This window comes from Anastrepha obliqua, unplaced genomic scaffold, assembly GCF_027943255.1.
Source record: "Anastrepha obliqua isolate idAnaObli1 unplaced genomic scaffold, idAnaObli1_1.0 ptg000005lb, whole genome shotgun sequence".
Taxonomy (NCBI): Eukaryota; Metazoa; Arthropoda; class Insecta; order Diptera; family Tephritidae; genus Anastrepha; species Anastrepha obliqua.
This window is the reverse complement of record NW_026562177.1, coordinates 449,088-470,511: the sequence shown is the minus strand read 5'-3', so window position 1 is coordinate 470,511 and position 21,424 is coordinate 449,088. Positions and strand designations below refer to the sequence as shown.

Below are 21,424 nucleotides of genomic sequence, written 5' to 3'. Positions count from 1 at the left end.
CAAAGCTGAAACTATGCTAGTGAGACGTGAATGAGAAGAGGGAAGATGTCGACATCCACTGCCCAGACGGCTTCCTCGCAAAGGGTTCAGTCAGAAGATTTTCGCCACCCGTCATTTATTGTACTGCTGAATAATCTTCGGGCCAATGGTTATATGTATGCATATTAGTTTTTAAAAAATATTGCCGACTTTATTTTGGCGACTAAGGAACTCTACTTACATTTCTGAACAAGTAAGTCCCAGGAAGTATCATTAGAAAATGGATTTCGAGCCTGCTTATTTCTAATTATTAAGGAATAATGCTGATTATTAAGAAATAATGCTGATTAAGGACGAGCGAGAAAAATGTGCTCGTCAGGATACCTAAAACACAAAAAAAAAACAATGATTTGGAGGGATAAGTAAGTACTTAGGAAAAGGCAAAAAACAAAAACAATGCTACACACTACAGAAATGCAAAGTTTACGATACAGGGAACACTCGCCTAGATCACGTAAGAAATGAAGAAATAAGGGAGGAATGGAAAGTTGCTGACATTTTTGAATTTGTAAGGACTAGAAGACGAGCTTGGAATAACCATAAGAAAAGCGCACTGAGTAATCGATTAATAAGGATTTCTAGAGATTCTAAACTAAACTGCAGACATGCACCGGGAGGACCTCCAAAACGATGAAAGAAGAGCTGCATGTCTGCATCAATTGAAGACGCATAAAAATATTTCTTTTACATTTTTTTTTAATATTTATTATAAGGGATTTGCGTTTTTTGGTCAACTCTACGTTTACTCGTGTAATAAAATGTAATTTTTGCCTGCAGAAATACGCTCAAAAAGCCTAATAAAAGACAAAGAAGAAGAAGACGAAGAACTTTGCTCCAACAAGTTTTTTTGTTATATTTGGTTTCTTAAGTTTGATAATAGATTTTTTCCGTTGGCTAGGCCATGCCATCCGACCCTAAAAGTATTCGTTGCGGTACCAGCTAGCGGTAGCAGCAGAAGAATAAGGCCTTCCCTGAGTTGAAACGATCAGGTGGCGAAGGACTTTGCTTCCCTTGGTGTGTCCCAATGTTGTCAGTTAGCACGAGAAGGAAACGACTGGCACTGTTTGCCATTATCGCGCTAGTAACAACTTATTTGTTATTTATTAATAACTTATTTATTATTACTAGCAACTTTACTTTAATGCTGCCATTTTTAACTGTTAAAGCTTGGCTTAAATTTTATAGATGATTTTTATTAATTGACACGCCCTTTAACTAAGTACAAAGGAATCAGTAAAATCAATAAAAAAAGACCTTCGAACTTACATTAAGCCCCTCGCCTCAATTTGCAATGGTGTCTTTTGGGTGTTTCTTGAAAGGCGTGTAAAACAGAAATGAAAAAAGATTTTTTATTTTTATTTTCAGTAGTTTTGTTTTTTGATTCATTGTTAAAAAATAAAAATTGGTTTTGGTCACACAAGGTTCGTACAAAAGGTTGTCAGCCCTCGAAAATGGGTTTTCACATGGACAATCGACATAGATATAGCCGGTTCTACTGAACCGATTTTGATGAAATAAAACTTAAATGACGTAGAATTGATAGAATTGATGTCGTTATCGTGTGAACTACGACTCTTTGGGAATACATTTTTTAGATCTTTTTTCGAACCTTTAAAGTAAAAAAAGTTTCAAAAAATGATTTTTACCTTTGATCGTCCACCATTTTGTCAAATTTTTTTTTTGATATTGTAGCTCACACGGTAACGACATTTATACTGTACAAGACCCTTTTGGTGGTTGGGATTCCAGACACCTGTGAGTCCCGGAAGTCTTGTCGCCAGCGACATACCTTTTTTTGGAAGACCAATTTTTGAGGGCTGACAACTTTTTGAGCGTCTCGCCAAAAAACGATAGATCAAAACATAAAATAAATATTGTAATACAAATCTTTTTTTAATTGAAAGTCTCGAAAACGGGTTTGAAAAGTTTCAAATACCATCTCTTTTAACTTAATTAACATAAACTACCTAAATAATAGTATCCTTAAGTATCTGGGCGATTTTCCCGGTAACGCTGTGCTCTCTGAATATGAACTACATTTAAATATCTGTCCTGTCCTTACTCTACTTCGTCCCCTCTAAACATTTTAAGAGCTGGCCATACTAGCTAGTTTGAGATTCGCAACACCCGCAATGTTGTTTAGTAACGGAAGACCGAGCAAACTCGACCGTCTTTCACACAGAGCCATGCACCCACATAGGAAGTGGTCGACTATCTATTCCTCTTCTATATCCTGACATTTTCTGCAATAGTCATTGGATGACGCCTAATAGCGTATCTTTCTTTTAGTTTACCTGCTGCCAAAGGTATGGGAAAGTCGACCTTGTCCAGACTAATTTAGAGCGAGAAGCCCAATCCAGCTAACTCATCTGCCCAACACAAGAAATAAAAGTTTTTCAAGTCAACATTTGTTTTACAAATCAGTTACTGTAACGGGCAAAGCAAGTTTTTTTACGCTAAGCCAAAATACTAAATTTCTTTCAAATTTTTTTGCATAATTTTCGGTATTCGCCTTCAAAAATGCACTCTTCATTCACACTCTCAGAAAAGTTGCAGTATTTATTTTTAATATTTTAAAAATTCAAACCACTCTTCTTCCCCACAGATTACAATGTTAATGGCATAAATAGTCTTTAAATTTCCGTAGTATTTTCAGCTTACAACCGCATTTGTTTATCTTTTGGAAATTTAATATGCAATACATTGTCTTTTCTCATATAGTCTGTTGAAATGCAGCCATTTAATGCATCCGCTTCGCAAACGTGTCTGTGTGCACTTCCTATGTTTTTTTTCACTACACCAGCATACGTATTATCCTCACCCAAACACTGATAATGGGACTCCCCTTGCGAAATCTGCTCTGCTGACACCCTTCCCCCCCTAAGATGCACGAAGCAACCACAAACTGGAGGAGAAATTGCATTTTCTATTGTGGCAGAGTGCAGAGGAAAGGTCAAGCAAAGAGTCATCCTGCATTTGCGAACGTCGCCTGCAAACAAAGCATGCCACCAATGTGGAAAGTGTGAAATGTGCTTTACTTTGCTCTCCAAATGCAACACAAAATTTATCCTCACTTTCGTGAAGCAACGAATCTTTTGAAATCACAAAATCGCAAATGTAGCGCCCGACACAGAGCCACGCTAACAAATAACTAAGCGATTTAACCGCAGTGAAACTTGTAGTGGAAAAAAATATAACAAATAAAACTAAAAAAATAAAAATAAAAAAAATGTAGCTCTACATGAAAGGGGTCCTCAATGTAATTTTACCTTATCATTCGCCACTCTGCCCCAACTTTCCAACGACGTTGTTGTTTTATTTTGTTATGTGTAATATTCGTTAGTAGTTTACACTTGCTCAGCCGTTTTTCGCTTCATTTTCTATCCAATAACTGTCAACTGGCATTGCGCTTTTTCTTTGGCTCTTTTTTCTTACACTACTACACATAAAGTTGGTTGATGTGGTCCTGCAGACTGAATTAAATAAAAAGGGGACACATATAGGATACGCGTGGAGCACATACTCGTATACATATGCACATCTGTATGGATATGTGCGTCAATGCACAATCGCCCTTGCAGTTGCAACGATTTCACTATAAAAAGTAGAAAGTTTCGCAATCACAATAGCGTTCAATGGCAGTCGAAGCAGACAAACAACCCTAGCGAATCGGAAAGTTTATCGGGGAAACAAAGCCAGCGCAGTTTGCGGGGCAATTGCACGAAAGGCAGATTTCATTTAGATAAGATAGCAATACATTTTTTGACAAAGCTAATATTTTTTCACACAAGTAAAAAATTTCATAATTTAACGTGCACACTTTAAGTTCCGGCAGAATCACACTTTTTATAAACACTTAATTTTTTTGTAAGTGGTGGCTAAGTTTTAAGGGTCGGTGTTGATTTTGAATAAAATACAATTTTTTTTTGGAAACTATTGTCATTTCTCTTCATTATGATAATACTGGTATGGCCCAATTACGTATGGAACAAGACATTGGTCTCGGCGGCACACCTCCATCCGATAGTCCAAATTTTCGATGACGCTGAGGCATAATTGCTCTATGCGGTTTATTTGCCGAATTATCTCATCCTTTAGCTCTTGAATTGTTGCTGGCTTATCAACGTACAGCATTTATTTCAAATAACCCCAAAGAAAGAAGTCCAACGGTGTCAAATCACATGATCTTGGCTTCCAATTGACATTGCCGGGACGTGAGATTACTCGGCCATCAAATTGTTCGCGCAAAATAGCCATTGTTTCGTTAGCTGTGCTACAAGTGGCACCGTCCTGTTAAAACCACATCGCCCATATCCATATCTTCCCATTCGGGCCATAAAAAGTTCGTTATCATCTCACGATAGCGAACACTATTCACAGTAACTGCCTGACCGCCCTCATTTTGGAAAAAATGCGGCCCAATGATGCCGCCGGCCCATAAACCGCACCAAATAGTCACTCTTTGTGGGTGCATTGGTTGTTCGGCAATCACTCTTGGATTATCATTCACTCAAAAATGCGGCAATTCTACTTATTAACGAATCCACTTAGGTGAAAATGTGCCTCATCACTGAAGATGATTTTCTTCACGAAGTGCGCGATATGCATTTTGATTTGAACGCCCGTTTTGGTTCACATTCAATATCGGGCCTTAAAATTTAACCACTCTTTATGACTCCGAAATACAACTGAGTGAAGAGATTCCGAACAACAATAGAAGAAGAAGGGTTGAAAAGGGGCATGAAACCTATTTCGAAAATACTTCATATATTTACTGACGTGTCGAAAATGTTGGACGGGGTAAGTGCAAAGATTTATTGGGCAGAGCTAGGCATGAAGCGGTAATTTAGGCTCCCTGACCATAGCAATATTGTTCAAGCAGAAAGGAGGAAACGCTGCAGAAATAATTATACACATACATAGGTATATTGATAGTCAAGCGGCGATAAAGGTAATAAACTCTTATGAAATTTCAGCTCAGAACTTCCTTAAGAGCAGGAAAGCCATTGAGAAACTGGCCGCAGGCAGATGTATTGCACTGCACATCTATTGGGTACCCGTACATAAAAGCGAAACGAAATTGTAGATGAAATTGCCAGGAGCGCAGTTTACATGTCACTTGAACAAGAAAAGGACATATTAAAACCCTTAACGATGATTTAAAATGACATCGTTGCAGTCCTGAAAACACGGATAGACAGGAGGTGGAACAACTTTTTTTCCTTGTTCACTTCACTCGGGAGCATAGGGCCGCGACAAGACTCAGTCTTGCGTTGGTTTCGTTAATCTATTTTGCTTTCTGGCAGGGTAGGTGATTAGCCTGCCGTTATCAGTCCTACATAGTGGGAATGCCCAGCTGTCGTTGCTTAGGGACAGCGCCTTCTTACTGCTTGGAGCGCCATCTGTGTTTCACATTTTTCTGGCAGAAGGATCACACAGATGGTTGATGACTTCGCTAAATTTCGTGTGTTTGTGCTATTACCGCAATGGGTAACTGTGTCAATGCCACAATGCAAGTAGTGTGCTCATTTTTGTGCGGGAGTAAGGATTGGAAGCATAAGGTTGTTGGGGTTGAGGAATTTTTGAAGTGAAAACTTCTTTAGAATCGTTGGGAGTGATTTGGGAAAAAGTGAAACGAATTACATCATATAAACGTAGCGACGAACTAAATAACTTTTAGGCCAGCACCGACAGTACGGCGCGATAGCCGAGCGGCTAGCAATGTGAGCTTCCGATCCAAAATTCTTGGTTCGAATCACAAGAAATAAAATTTTTTTTTTTTTTGAAATTTGCATTGTAGGACATTTCTGATTATTTATTGAAAACAGTTTTTTGGCTTTTCTATTTTTGGTTTAGATACTGAAACTCAGTTTAAGTGAATCGGTATAAATATTTCGTACATTAATTTTTTTTTTGTGAGCGTGTAATTCTCAAAAGGTTTATTAGGTTTATTATTTAAAATGTATTGACTAGGTAGTGTGTTTATCAGCTTAACATCTGATAGATCTTCCATTGGAGGACAACAAATGTTAAACTAATTTTTGGAAATGGGCGGAGTGTTTTAGGGGCTTGCTCCACTTCTGCCACGGGTTGACCCGGTATTGCAGTACGGCCGGGATTTCGGCCTTGAATAAATACAAGCAGAAATATACTAATACATTTAGCTTTGGTGGGAAGAGACATAAATTTTTATATGAATACAAGTAGACGAAAATGGAAGAAATTTGTAAGTCTGTTTCTTCGGTCCGTTTGGGTATTTTTTTTGAGAACATCGAAACCAAAGCATTTGTATCATATTTTATCTATCATAAGCCACTCGTATCATTTGTTGAAATTGAAAACATTGAGGATGAATAATGATAAAATGAAGAAAATAAAATATGAACTTTATAGCAATATTATAATGAACCTATAACTATCCCGCTCCTAATGCTGCTTTCGTCTTATTCTCTCTCAGTTTGTTTTACGGAAGGTTTCACTTCTATCAAGTCTAACCGTTAGACTGGTATTTTTTTTTTTTTTAATAGAAACTAGTAAAGTAAGAAAGTTTGGAAAAGTGCAAGAACCGTGCTTTACGTGCGATTCGATTCCACAACCTCTGGGATAGCAGACTAGTTCTCTTACGCTAGACTACCGAGGCCGGAACAACTTAGTTTCTTGCAAAACCGTGAAAATCATGTCTACATAGAATTTAGAGAAATACGCCTGATTTGCACTAGCCCTAGGAAAGAAAGCAGAACTATCAAAGGATGAAGGCTCATAACAAGAGGTCAACTGCGAAGAAGCGTAAAAGTGAAGCTCCATCTGGTACCACAAGGACCAATGTAATGGCTTTCATACTACACCAAAAATCAAATAGTACAAAGTTTCAAACTTTGTGCACAATTTTTCAAAATTTCATCGAAGCTTTGAACTTTAAAGCTACAATTTTTAAAACTTTTCTGGGTAAGCAGAAAATATTGTTGATTTTTGACAATTTTTTTTCGCTTAGGTGTCACGATTTTTATTTCATACAAAGAATATATGTAAATACTCCAATCAAGGCGAATCTATTAAAGATCTGTGTTGATAAATCAGCTGATTTTTTTTTCCCCCTTTCGCCGTGTCCATGTGGCTGTCCGCTAAGAATAAAACAAGGCGAATTTATTATTTGTTTTCTAGTTTCCCAATACTTTGCTTTGACAATCAAGTGTACAAAACATTGTTGTTGGTCTAGTGTCACCATTTTTAATGAATGCGCCTTGACTCGAATATTTTTATTATGGAAGAAAAAGCTTAGCACCGTCACAAAAAAATTCTCATAAATCAACGGATCTCTTTAGTCACTTCAAGCTTTTTTATACTAAAATTTACTAGACTGTACGTCGCAGACGATGGTTGCTGCAAGTGCGAAGGCCTTTTAAGCCCTACTTCACCACCGCAAAAAAAACTGCTTAACCGGAAAAATTCTAAATATTCTGTTTTAATGAAAACTTCCAATTTGTTTTAAATTTGCTACAAAGGGCTATTTTTGTTATGGACAAAAAAGTTTTAAAAATGTTTCGCTAAAGTTTTAGGCAAAAATTATAGATTTTTTTCCCCTCAAAGTAATATATTTTGGCGACTTCCTTTGAGCGGAATCCTTAAGCAATTATTTAGTTCTTCAGCGTCGCATACTGAAATTTATGCCTGTTTCAATTTTTAGGTCCAATTCGCATACTGACTAACATTTTTTGCTATTTCTTAAAGAAGTTAGTTATTTTATGGTGACGGGTAGCCGCTTTTTGCGTTTTTTTTTTCATATAACAAATGCAATTTTATGAATTGGAGTGAATTTTCGCTACTTGTTTCTTGAAAATAGTCTTTCGCATCTTCTTTCATAAGAAATTCCTTGCCATATGAAATACAATACAAAAAGCCGTCTGAAAAATTTTTTTTTTAAATCCAGGGATTGTTTTAGGCGCCTGCAACTTGCACTTTGTTATACCAAAATTCAAGGGGCTAAAACACTGTATATTCGGAGGATTTTTAGAAATCCAGGTTAAACTTAAAATTCAGAGGAAGATTTGTTGAATATTTTCTAAATTTTGATAAAGTTTAAAAGTGTGATTTATAAGATAAGATAAAATATTTAAAAAATTACAAAGAAATTTTATTCGAAAAATATTGGAAATATTTACAAAAACTACCACATAATCAGTTATGCTCGCAATTGCATAAAAATCGTGGTTAAGTTTCAAGGGCCGGTATTCCTTTTGAATCAAATACAAATTTTTTAACAAATTATTGTCATTTATCTTTATTGTGATAAAATTGGTATGGCTCATTTATTTGCGGAACAAAATATCGGCCAAGTGGCCGCCGCAGCCTCGGCGGCACACCTTCATCCGATTGTGCAAATTTTCGATGACGCTGAAGCATAATTGAGGAATTATCTCATCCTTTAACTCTTTAATTATTACTGACTTATGGACGTACACCTTTTCTTTCAAATAACCCCAAACAAAGAAGTCCAACGGTGTCAAACCACATGATCTTGGCGGCCAATTGACATCGCCGCGACGTGAAATTATCCGTAACACATCCATATCTTCCCATTTGGATCATAAAAAGTTCGTTATCATCTCACGATAGCGAAAACTATTCACAGTAACTGCCTGACCGGCCTCATTTTGGAAAAAATACGGCCCAATGATGCCGCCGGCCCATAAACCGCACCAAACAGTCACTCTTTGTGGGTGCATTGGTTTTTCGGCAATCACTCTTGAATTATCATTCGCCCAAATGCGGCAATTCTGCTTATTGACGAATCCACTGAGGTGAAACTGTGCCTCACGAAGTGCGCGATATGCATTTTGATTTGAACGCCCGTTTTCATAATAAGCCTGAATAACTTTAACGCATTGTTCGATTATTTATCTTTGAATGGTTCAAACTGAGTTAGTCTGAAATTGGAAAATGTGAAATGAAATGCCCAAGAAAACTTGTCGTTTAGCTATGGTTCGGATTCAACATCGGGCCTTAAAATTTAACCACCCTTTAGTAAAAATTCGATGAAATTGTAAAATAATGTAAAAAAGGGTTACTAAAATACGTTCACTTAAAGTTAAGAATTGCCATCTGCATATCTGAGTGTAAAGTTGTTTTCTTTTTAATTTTCTAAACAATATTTATTAGCATCTGAATCATAAAGAAGTAACGAAATCACCTTAATAACGCATAAGCGTCACTTCAACAATTCGATATTTTGCCATTGGAAAAGGGTAAAATGAAAGTCATGATTTTGTCAAATGATTTCGGAAATCCATCATTGCAAGTCTTTTGTCTCATGCAACTAACCTCAACAAAGTTTTTTTTTCTTTTTGTTTTTCAAAATCTTACACACATACAACATACACCACCTTTCCGCTCAAATAAGTGCTCACCTAAAGCGTGCAGCTTGAAGGCTTGACTAATTTTCGGCTCAGACGAAACTTGACACTCATAAACTCCGGTATCCCGCAGCTGCACGGATGTAATTTTCAACAGCCACTCATCAGAGTCATCGCAATGTAAAGCCTCGAAGCGCTGGTCATTTGTGTAGGTCATCACACCGATTGTCAGGATGTGCAAGTCACGTTGACGTATCCAAGTAACCTGCAGTAATTACAAATACGTTGCGCACGCGAAAACATGAAAACAAAAGAGCACAAACAACTTTAGCAACAACAGCAAAAGAGAAGACAGTCGGTAGACAAGTTAGCAAAGGCGGTCAAAAGTTAATTAGCCTTGAGGTTGAGCGTAACGGGAATAAATGAGAAAATTGCATTTATGCCGCATTGCGAGGAAGGGTGGCGGGGAAGCGGGAACGTTAACAGGAAAATGAAAAACTTTATGTTGGCAAGGGTAAACTTACCGCGCGATCACCCAAATTTCGTACTCGACAGTGCAATTTCGCAGTACGTCCAACAGCTACAACAACACTTCTTTGTGTGGAGTTCTCAAAGTAGGGCGCCGGCCCCGGGGAAGCTTTGTTATTGTGTTTTGCGTCTGACCACTGCAGTTGCTGTCGATGTGCGTATTCGTGTTGCTGCTTTTTGGTGAAAATTTTATGCAGCAACTCATCGGTGTCTATCCAGTTGGGTTGAGGAGCTGCAACAAAAGGGAAAGAAGTTGAAGTAGGCATAAATTATTGGCTACTTGAAATTTTAATAGTGATATTAGGGAGGCAAAGCGCAATGAAATCTTTTGGCTTCTTCTGAATTTAGCAATAAATGCTAATGCCTGCGGAAAAATGCTGCAATATAAATATATAATTCCATTTAACGCCTTCGAAAAGTCGTCACCATAACTTGCTCATACACCAGTAACTTTGGTGTTTATTTATTATGTCATCGACGATGGCAACGCCTCGTGTGTATGGCGTTGGGCGATAATAAAATTTTATGCGCAAAATGTGGCGCAGTGTCATTACAAAAAATATGCCTTGCCTGTGTGCGTGTCTATGCCCGAAAGCCAGTGTCCTACTTAGCAATTTTCGTTGGTGTGACTTTCTTCATGCCTATATTGGACTTTTATTGTTTTGTCTTGTAATGAATACCATTAAGCGCCAATGAAAAACGAGGCAATGGGAGAAAAGTAGAATACAATTTAAGCAAAATCGAAGCACAAACCGCAAATGACAACTATGCATTCATGAGTGTGTGTGTATATGTATGTGAGATATTTTTGTTGTTCTTGCTGTTCGGTAACAAGCAAATGCAGATCGTTTTTATATGTAAATCTTTATTTATATTCACACCAAATGGGCACGCCTTAAAGTATGCTACAATAACGTTCATGCACAACTACATATGCATGTACGTACTTGCCAAAAAGGCCCAACAGAGCAGAGTATAGAGAAGCATGAGCATCGACGACATAAACGAATTTCACAATTGTCACAACAACAACAACCATTAACTAGCAAAGCAACAACACCAATCAAAGTAGAGAAATGAAATCAACAAAAATTCAATGAATAATTTTCGCTACGGAAAATCCTACAACCCAATACAACTAAATAGCGACGACATTGTCGTTGAAAAGTTTCGATGTCATTTGCCGGCTGGTTGTTGCCCAGCGGCGCTTTCCGCACTCAATTGTTTTATTTTTATGTGCTGCCAGTTGTTTTCCACTTTTACTTTCCTTTTCCACTTTCATATCTTCCTTCCGTTTGGCCACCGCCACCCTTTGTATGCCATTTTGTTGGTATGTTGGCTCGAGAGAGCTACTAATAAACGCTGTCGCCTCTTTTATACCCGACAATCCACCTACCTCCACACACTAATACATTTATAATCAGCATGTGGATGGGAGGAAGTAAGAGACTGTGCTTACGTAAATCAGCCGGCAGCGAAAGTAGTAAAATAGCTACTGATAGGCGCTGACAGTTGGCATTTTGAGTTGGTGTTGATGCTATTTTCTATGCTGCGATGCATATATCGTACATAAGTTTAAGGATATATACTTATACATATACAGACTCACAACTGTGTTTACAATAAAAGCAGCGCGACCTCGTGCAATGTTTGCGATTATTTATTTACTTTTTATTCGACTTTTCTTGCTTGTCTACAAAATTATAGCCCTTATTACAGTAACAAACAAAGGCAAAAATCTTGTATAAAATTAAAAATAATTTTGTAAAAAATTAAAAATAAAAAATTAACTTTGCGGAAAATTTAAAACAGACTCAAAAATATTTTTTTTTCAAAAATTAAAACCGTGCACAAAATTAAAAAAAAAACTGCGAAATTTAATTAAAAGACTCAAAAAATATTTTTTTTTAATTTCAAACTTTGCTCAAAAATTAAAAAAAAACTCAAAAAATATTTCTTCAAAATTTCAAACTGCACAAAATTAAAAAAAAAATATCAAAAAATATTTTTTCAAAACTTCAAACTTTGCACAAAAATTAGAAAAAAAAACTCAAAAAACATTTTTTTTTAACTTCAAACTTTGCTCAAAGTTTGCACAAAATTAAAAAAAAAACTGCGAAATTAAAAAAAAAAACTAATATAAAAAAATATTTTTTCAAAATTTCAAACTTTGCACAAAACTTAGAAAAAAACTCTAGAAATATTTTCTTTCTTACTTTCGAACTTTGCCCAAAGTTTGCACTAGATGTAAGAGGAAACTGCGAAATTAAAAAAAAAAACTAAAACAAATATATTTCTTAAATTTCAAAATTTGCAAAACATTAAAAAACGACTCAAAAAATATTTTTTCAAACTTGGCACAAAATTGAATAAGAAACTGAAAAAATATTTTTAAAAAATTTCAAAATTTGCAGAGAATTGAAAATAAAGACTAAAAATATATATTTTTTTAATTTCAAACTTAGCATAAAATTTAAAAGTCAATATTTACAAAATATTAAAAAAGCTCCAAAACATTTTTTTTAATTTCAGATATTGTAAAAAATTTAATAAGAAGCATAAAAATAAATCTTTTTTTTTTACTTCAAACTTAGCACGAAAATTGAAAAAATATTAAAATTTTTTTTTCCAAATTTCAAAATTAAAAGGACCTCAAAAAAAAGTTTCTCAATATTTCAAACATTACAAAAAATTTAATAAGGAACTGAAAAATTATTTTTAAAAATTTCAAAATTAGCACAAAATTAAAAAAATATTAAAGATTTTTTTGAAAATTCAAATCTTTTCATCAAATTCCAAAAATAATTTTTTCAAAATTGTTATAAATAAAGAAAAGCTAAAACACGATACATATAAAAATTTTAAACTTAGCACAAAAAAAAACAAGCATAATATCAAAGTTTGCACAAATTAATAATAAAACTCAAAAAATAGTTTTCAAAAATTTCTAATTTTGCTTAAAATTGAAAAAGACGCAACAAATAGTTTTCAAAATTTAAATTTTTGCACAAAATTAAAACAAACTTTTTCAAAATTTAGATCTTTACATAAAATTAAAAAGAAAATCCCAAATTTTTTTTTTTTAGTTTCAAACTACTCACAAAATTAAAAAAAACTTCAAAACAATTTTTTGCTTAATTCCAAATTTCTTTTTTTAAAAACTAAAATTTTTTTTCAAAAATTAATATTTTTATTTCTAATTTTTTTTTGAAAAGCTACAATTTTTTTTTTAATAAATACTTCTTTTCAAAAATTTAAACTTCTTTTTTAATTTCAAATTTTGCTAAAAATTGAAAAAGACTCAGCAAATAGTTTTGAAAATTTAAATCTTTGCACAAAAATTAAAAAAAAACATTAAAAAAAATTTTTGCTTAATTCCAAATTTCGTTTTTTAAAATCTAAAATATTTTTCAAAAATTAAAATTTGCTTTATTAATTTTATTTTTCAAAAATTAAAATTTTGTTTTTCAAAAAATAAATATTTCTTTTCAAAAATTTATACTTTTTTTTCAAAATTTCAAATTTTGCTTTAAATTGAAAAATACTCAACAAATAGTTTTTAAAAATTTAGATCTGTGCAGAAAATTAAAAAAAAATCCCTTTTTGTTAGTTTCTAACTTCTTACAAGTTTCAAAATTTCTCTTTTCAAAAACTAAAATTTTTTTTCAAAAATTAATATTTTTATTTCTAATTTTTTTTTTCAAAAGTTACAATTTTTTTTGTTCAAAAATATATATTTCTGTTCAAAAATTTTAAATTTTGCTTAAAATTGAAAAAGACTCAACAAATAGTTTTTAAGAATTTAAATCTTTGTACAAAATTACAAAAAATTAAAAACAAACTTTTTCAAAATTTAGATCTTTGCACAAAATCAAAAAAAAATTCAAACATTTTTTTTTTTAATTTCAAACTTCTTACAAATTTCAAAATTTCTCTTTTCAAAAACTAAATTTATTTTTCAAAACTTAATATTTTTATTTCTAATTTTTTTTTTCCAAAGCTTCAATTTTTTTTTTAATAAATACTTCCTTTCAAAAATTTAAACTTCTTTTTTAATTTCAAATTTTGCTAAAAACTGAAAAAGACTCAGCAAATAGTTTTGAAAATTTAAATCTTTGCACAAAATTAAAAAAAATTAAAAACAAACTTTTTCAAAATTTAGATCGTTGCACAAAATTAAAAATAAAATCAAAATTTTTTTTTTAATTTCAAACTTTTCACAAATTTAAAAATTTCTATTTTCAAAAACTAAAATTTTTTTATCAGAAATCAAAATTTTTTTTATAAAGTTTTTTTTTCAAAAATTATATTTTTTTTTTTCAAAAATAAAATATTGGTTTTCAAAAATTTAAACTTTTTTTTCTAAATTTCGAACTTGCCAAACTGAATTTTCAAAGTATGTAGTTTTATACCCCATTGAATTTTCATATAAGAAATTTTTAAAATTTCAAACTTTTCACAAAATTAAAGAGACCTCAAAAAAGAAAAAAAATATTTATTTATTAAAAAATTTAAAATTTTTTCAAAATTTCAAACTTTCCAAACAGAGTTTTCAAAGTACTTTGGCAACAACAAAATAAGATAAATTTAAAGTGGCTCAAAATTTGCTTTGATATTTGTCACTTTTTGTGCTTTTTGTGGTCTTGTGTATTTTCTGCGTATAAAAAACTTACGGGCATTGATCACATGGAAAAAATGTATAACACCGTGAATAAAAAAATTACTAAAAATCAGCGCGAGTTAAGAGCTACGCTAAACTGTCACAATATTATACCAAAATAAAGGGGTTATATAACTGTACACCACGAATTTTTCTAGCTTTTGATTAAAATTTTCAAATTTCTAAAGTAATTTCTTGGTTTTTTCTTAATATCGTTCAAATATTACAATTTTCAGTCATATGATTTTTGTATAAAGTGTTTTTATAAAAAAATATGAAAAATAAAATAAAAAATAAACAAATAGTAAAAACTTTATATGTAGCATGTTGCGCTGCTATTATTGCGAACTTGGGTGTACTTACACACATACTATATGTCACAATATCTTTTTACATAGTCAGACATCACCTATGAGTGGTGCATGTGAGAAAATCGCGAGCAAAGTTGTGCATGGGAATTGCTGACTTTAGCAAATCATCAACACATTTCATTCGTTTCGATGCATAAATAAAGGCTCGCACGTACGTACAACTCTATATAACATAGAAACGTGTGAATATTTGACTTCGCCTTGATTATGGCCAGTGCTTTTGCTTTTCTTATTAGCCAACTTTAAAAATTGAAGTTTTGATTGGTTCCTTTTAGTATTGGGAAATGAGTAACTTGGAGTTACTGCGGGTATCAAGCAACTCTTCACTAAACTGTTCAAAACTTTATTTTAAAGCGAAAATATTTAAGATAGGATGGTAAAATACACCATAGCTAATCCAGTGAATGATTAAAAGGTATTGATTTTTTCGTTTTATTTATAATTTTCCTAGAAAGAATTTAAGCTTAACTGACTCAGGCAGCATTGCGAAAATTAAACGAAGTATTCTATACGGAAATAATTGAACCGAATGTTATACAAATTTTAAAAATATTATTCCATAATAATTCACGTGGTTAACTTTCAAAGGCCGGTACTGATTTTGAATAAAATACAACCTTTTTAAGAAATTATTGTCATTTCTCTTTATTTGGATAATATTGGTATGGCTCAATTATGTATGAAGCAAAATACCAAATGGCCGCCGCGGCCTCGACGGCACACCTCTATCCGATGGTCCAAATCTTCGATTACGCTGAGGCATAATTGAGGTTCTATGCCGTTAATGTGCCGAACTATCTAATCCTTTAGCTCTGGAATTATTGCTGGCTCATCACTGAAGATGATTTTCTTCACGAAGTGCGCGATATGCATTTTGATTTGAACGCCCGTTTTCATAATAAGCCTCAATAACTTTAACGCGTGCTCGATTGTATATCTTTCCATGATTTAATTCATGAGTTAGTCTAAAATTAAAAAATGTCAAGTGAAATACAGAAAAAAACTTGGATTTTAGGTGTGGTTTACATTCAACATCGGCCCTTAAAATTCAACCACACTTTATAAAATTCTAAATTATAATGTTTTTTTTAGATATGTATGTACAGATGCGATGACGAAAATAGCAGTACCATAAAAGAAAAGTATTTAATTAATATTAATTTCTAATGTATGTTGTTGTTGGAGTGGTTGAATATTTCCACTGAAATAATCCTAATAACCAGCTTCGTTTTACTACCACTGTCTCGGGTTATGATGTCTTTTTTTGTGTGTTTCCAAGTGAGATCCATTTCATCAGGTCCAAGTGTAACAGCAAATCCTTTATCTCCATATCTGAAATCTCCTTAATTTGCTGCGAGAACGGCTTACCGATGGAGTCGTGCCCTAGCTAGCCCTGGACATTCACATAAATAGTGGAAAAGTAATCTATGCGTTTTTATTATTAGTTTGAAATATTATTATGTTATTTAACTGAATACACATTAGTATCAATTCTATAGGGAAAAACAAAACTTTTTATAACAAAAGTTAGAAAATCAGGGTATATATTAAAATATCATTAGAAAAAGTCGAAGAAAAATTGCATTGACAAAGTTCAACTTTATTTGCGCGAAACCTATACTTTGCCTTCCGCCCCATGTGCTTAGGATCATTATCCTGCTGGCAGGTTAGGTTAGGTAAGGTTATGGTGGTAGTCCGTCCGTATGACCAACTCACTTAGACCTTACAGGTCCATTGTGATACCACTGTGCGTCACGGGAACCTTGTTTATTTACTTTCATGAAACCAGGCATTAGTGGCCTGTCTGTTGTATCGGGTATTATTAGCCTGACGCACGTATCTTCAAATGACCTATTGGCCTCTTGGGTAATGTTGTTTTTTATTATTAATTTACTCGTGGTCAAAGGTATTCCAATGGTACTTTTATCACGGAACAGTTGTAGAGCAGTACCTTTTCTGGCTAGCTCATCAGCTCTACAGTTTCCCTCAATATCTCTGTGTCCCGGAACCCAAATAAGGCTGACCCTGAATACGACGCTAATATCTTTGATCTTTGTATAGCCGCATTCATTGATTTAATGGTCGCTTGGCTATCTGAGAATATATTTAAAGTCGTTTTTGTTACGGCATGCGTATTTAGATATGTAGCCACTTCTTTTTTAGCTAGAACCTCTGCCTGATAAACATTGCAGTAGTCTGGTAGTCGAACTGATAGTTTCAGTCCTAATTCTTTCGAAAATACTCCATAGCCAACTTTATCGTCTAGCTTGGAACCATCTGTATAAAAATTTAATTCCCCCCTTCTCCATGGCCTTGGCGTCTGCCACTCCCTCCACTCCCTTCTTGACGGTATACTTGTCTTGAAGAGCTTGTAGAAGGTAAGTCTAGGAATAGAATAGTCTATTTCTTGTTTGTGACTGTTCAGAGTGTGCAAAATACAGGCGTGGCCAAACCGCCATTATTTCCATAGCACCATACTTTTACACACATACCTGCTGGCAGACTCATTGGCATTTGCGCTCTGCAAGGCGGCGCCATAACATTTCGCGTTATTTCCACATAAGTATTGATAATGAAACATTTAAGTTCACCTCTTTTTTAAATTTGTATGGCCGTGTACGATGGAAGAGTCTTGTCGAGGCCCTATGCTCCCGACAGGAGTGAACAAGGAAAAAACAAAAAAAAAGGTAGTTTACTGTGAAATCCATGAAGGACTATCGAACATGGCATCAGAAAGGAAGCCTGTAGTTTAAAAAATATAACAGTATTGTAAAGGTGGTTAAATTTCAAGGGCCGACGTTGAATGGGAACCACACCTAAACGTCAACGACACCGTTCGACTTCTTTCTTTGGGGTTATTTGAAAGAAAAGGTGTACGTCGATAAGCCAGCAACAATTCAAGAGCTAAAGGATGAGATAATGCGGCACATTAACGGCATAGAACCTCAATTATGCCTCAGCGTCATCGAAAATTTGGACCATCGGATGGAGGTATGCCACCGTAATTGAATTATACCAATATTATCATAATAAGGAGAAATTACAATCACTTGTTAAAAAAATGTTATGTTATTCAAAATCAACACCGGCCCTTGAAACTTAACCACCCTCTATTTTCCAACATTAGGCAAAACAACTTGCCTTTTCATGTTGAGCTAAAAAAAGGTTTAACCTCGCTAGCCCTAATGGAAATATTGATTCTCTACTTAAACTATTCGGCGCTCTTGTCAAAAATTTTAAATTTAATAACAGTCGGGATGCGTTTTGATATGCACGAGAAGCTCCTGTTTTCTTCATATCGAAAAAATAAATGCATCAGTGAACTTATGAAATTTGTTAGCCAACTCTAGAGTGACAACTTGGCATTTCCACAAGGCATTGCTTTTATCAACGCGTTTTAAAGATACAGAAAAATACCGCTATTGGACTGGCCAGCAAAAAGTACGGACTTGATTCCTATTAAGGATCTGTTGGGAATACTATCTGCTAGAGTTTTTAAGAATAAACTTAAATTTAACACCCCAGCAGAGTTAAAAGCGACAATACATATAGAATGGGTCAATATTAGCCCTTGCTAAAATATATCATTGAATTCATGCCATCTCATCTTAAACAAGTTAAAACTCATTAAGGAAAAGTTATTAATTATTGAAAATCCTTATTTATATAATAATTTTTGCAGAATGGAATTTTCTTTAAAGAATATTTTATCCTTAATTTTGTTTAACGTACGATTGTAATCTGAAGTGCTATTTTCCTTCCAGGATATTACTTTGAAAATCAATAACTAAACGAAAAATTCAAAATTTAGATAACTGCTCTAATTTTAATAATTTATTGTCTTTAAGTCGTGCACAGATAGTTTCCCTACTAAGGTATATGCTGCGTATCTGTCTATGTATACCAATGTGCTCGTACGTATGTATGTGTGCACAAGAAACCATCGTTTTATCATAATTGAAAGGTAAAATCCCATTACATCATGATAACAAAATCTACTTGAAGGTCGATCATAATATTTTATATTAATTAAACCGAAAATTTGCATATTTCATCGGATAAGCTGTAAAACATAGAAAATGCTCTTACTTGTGCACAAACTTACACGCATAAGTACATAAAAGCATAATATTGGAAATTCATCAAAATGTTTATAAGCGCATAAGGAGCCGCAAGGCAACTATCGGATATTAACTAATTTTCAGTATAAAACCAGATTCAATGCGTGAATTGAAATAAACTTCAAAGCGTTTGCTAATCTGAAGGTACTAAAAGGCTTTTCGTGGTATTCCGTTTGGTATCACAAGTTCAAGTTTCTTTTTGAAGTTGAAGTTAAACAAATATTTTAAATGGGAGTTCATTATCTGCTTATTTGCATGAGTATGTATGTATGCATGCATGTATGCCTAGCAGAAGCCTTACAATAAATTTTCTACGACAGTTAGGTATTATTGAGGCTTCATCACGAAAATTACAAGCTGAATGTCATTTTTCGAAGTTTCTAATTTCTTCACTTGAACTCTACCCCTCCTTTTCTTAACTTTCCACCTAGATTATTAAGAAACTCATGTCGTTTTTTCCTAAAAGCATATGAAAGTATTTTTGAAGTTATATTACCCCAAATTTTCAGATTCTCTCTCAATCTAGCTGATAAACTCATTCTATATCTGAATAGTTTTAGATTTCTTCGCTTAACAAATTTGTATCTTTCATGACTCTTTTCTTTTGTCGGGACAGACTGGCAAGTACAGCACTCAGACACAATTAAGTCGATTGCACTGCACTCTGGTTACTTTTTTAATTTTCTTTAAATCTACCCGACCTCCGAAGAAATCTGAGTAGATCTTGTGGTGCCAAGCAGCCAAGGTAGTCGCTTCTTAACACATCAATACAAAAGACCTCAAGCCTGATTCGAGCGAAAGCGGGGCAGACGCACAGAAAGTGGCCTTCCATCTCATCATCCTCTCCACATGCTGGGCAGAGTGCACTGTCTGAGATGCCTACCTTTCCTATGTGCATCGTCCATAGAAAATGGTCCGACACCAGTCCAACAAGCTGCCTACAGTCCTTTCTACTTTATGAAAGTAGGATCTGCGAAAATCGTTCCGACATGACAGGTAACATCAGTTTTGTCCAACTGCAGCCTCACTCAGCTTGCGAAGCTCGCTTGTGGGTTAGAGTAACCCATTTGCTAACCGGGGCTTTGATGGCTGCAGAAGGGAGTGGCAGAACGGGCTCCGGACCAAGGAAATTGGTCGCAGAGCTCATTCTGGCTAAAGAGTCAGAGATTTCGTTACCCACGATACCCACGAGTCTCGGGACCCATCAGGCTATTATGTCTACCGGCCTGAATTTACAGGACACAACTACCCTTGATGTGGTTGGGGGCTGCCTGAGGCCATGAACGCATCTTGGCTATCGCTGCAGACACATATAGATCTACCTCTGCATCTGTTTTCCACAACAAAGTTCATTGCTTCTTGAACAGTTTACAGCTCCGCTTGAAACACAGATGCATGCATCCCAAGAGCAAAGTGCAGTTTTGTCCCGCTGGATTCCACGTAGACCCCAGAGCCAAGCCGTTCTCGGCCCTGGATCCGTATAGATACGAAGCGTACAACACATACAAAAAAAAAAGAAAAAAGGATCGAAATAGAGTGAGTTGCAGCCTTCCGCTTTCTAGTGTTTGCCGGGCTCATTTTTTGAGTTTCACCACAGTGGAGCTTCTGACAGCACCAGACTGTATCTCTTGTCAAGCATGACTCTGGATGGAATGAAGTCAAGTGGCAGGGCACGGATCGTTGGACCGAAGTCTATGCCTACTCTGTTGTCTAATGCCGGACAGGGTCCTACCAACTCCCATTGTGTTTCAGCCTGCAGATGGCCTTCAAAGCCTCTCTTAGATAGTCAGCCCCCCATTTCTCTGAATTTCAAATAAATCTCTCCATCCGCAAACTGGAGTTTGAGGGTCGTGCCAGAGAAATCTTTCTAAGTATGTAGGCAGGATTGAAGGGGAAAATCTGTACCGACGATGGGACGTCTATCACTAATAACGACTCCAAAATCGAATCGGCAGTCGGAGCAGGAGTTTTTCTTAGTCATGCAATTTCTATATAATGGGTTATTCAATAGGTGCGCTTCAACTTTTTTCCGATAGGGAGGGCAAACGATGCAATATTTTTTATTTTTCGCTTGTCATTTGTAAACTTCATTAGTATACATTTCATCATGGAACGCTACACACTTGAGCAACGATTGCAAATCGTGCAAATTTTTTATGAAAATAATCGTTCTGTTGCTGCTACTTTAAGAGCATTACGGCAATTTTACGGTCCATTTAACAAGCTGTTCCGTTTTAGGGTTATGTGAAGTCATTGGTCTACAGTAACAAGCCGGCAACGATTTGTGAGCTCAGAGGCAAAATTGAACGCGAAATTGCTGGAATTTCGGCCGATTTATGCAAAAGAGTGGTCGAA

General features: G+C 34.6%; 1 protein-coding gene and 1 pseudogene across 1 annotated transcript in view; one reads left to right on the top strand and one right to left on the bottom strand.

The window, feature by feature from the left end:
- Positions 1–17,486, bottom strand: part of LOC129251131 (hemicentin-1-like) — a 40,237-nt gene extending 22,751 nt beyond the window's left edge. The window contains exons 1-3 of the mRNA XM_054890504.1: positions 17,441–17,486; positions 9,914–10,149; positions 9,444–9,654 (exon numbers count right to left, since the gene is read on the bottom strand). Of these exons, the coding sequence (XP_054746479.1) occupies positions 9,444–9,654; positions 9,914–10,149; positions 17,441–17,486 (493 nt within the window). The remainder of the gene's footprint in view (positions 1–9,443; positions 9,655–9,913; positions 10,150–17,440) is intronic.
- Positions 5,990–6,173, top strand: LOC129251149 (U2 spliceosomal RNA; annotated as a pseudogene).
- Positions 17,487–21,424: the final 3,938 nt, after the last annotated feature.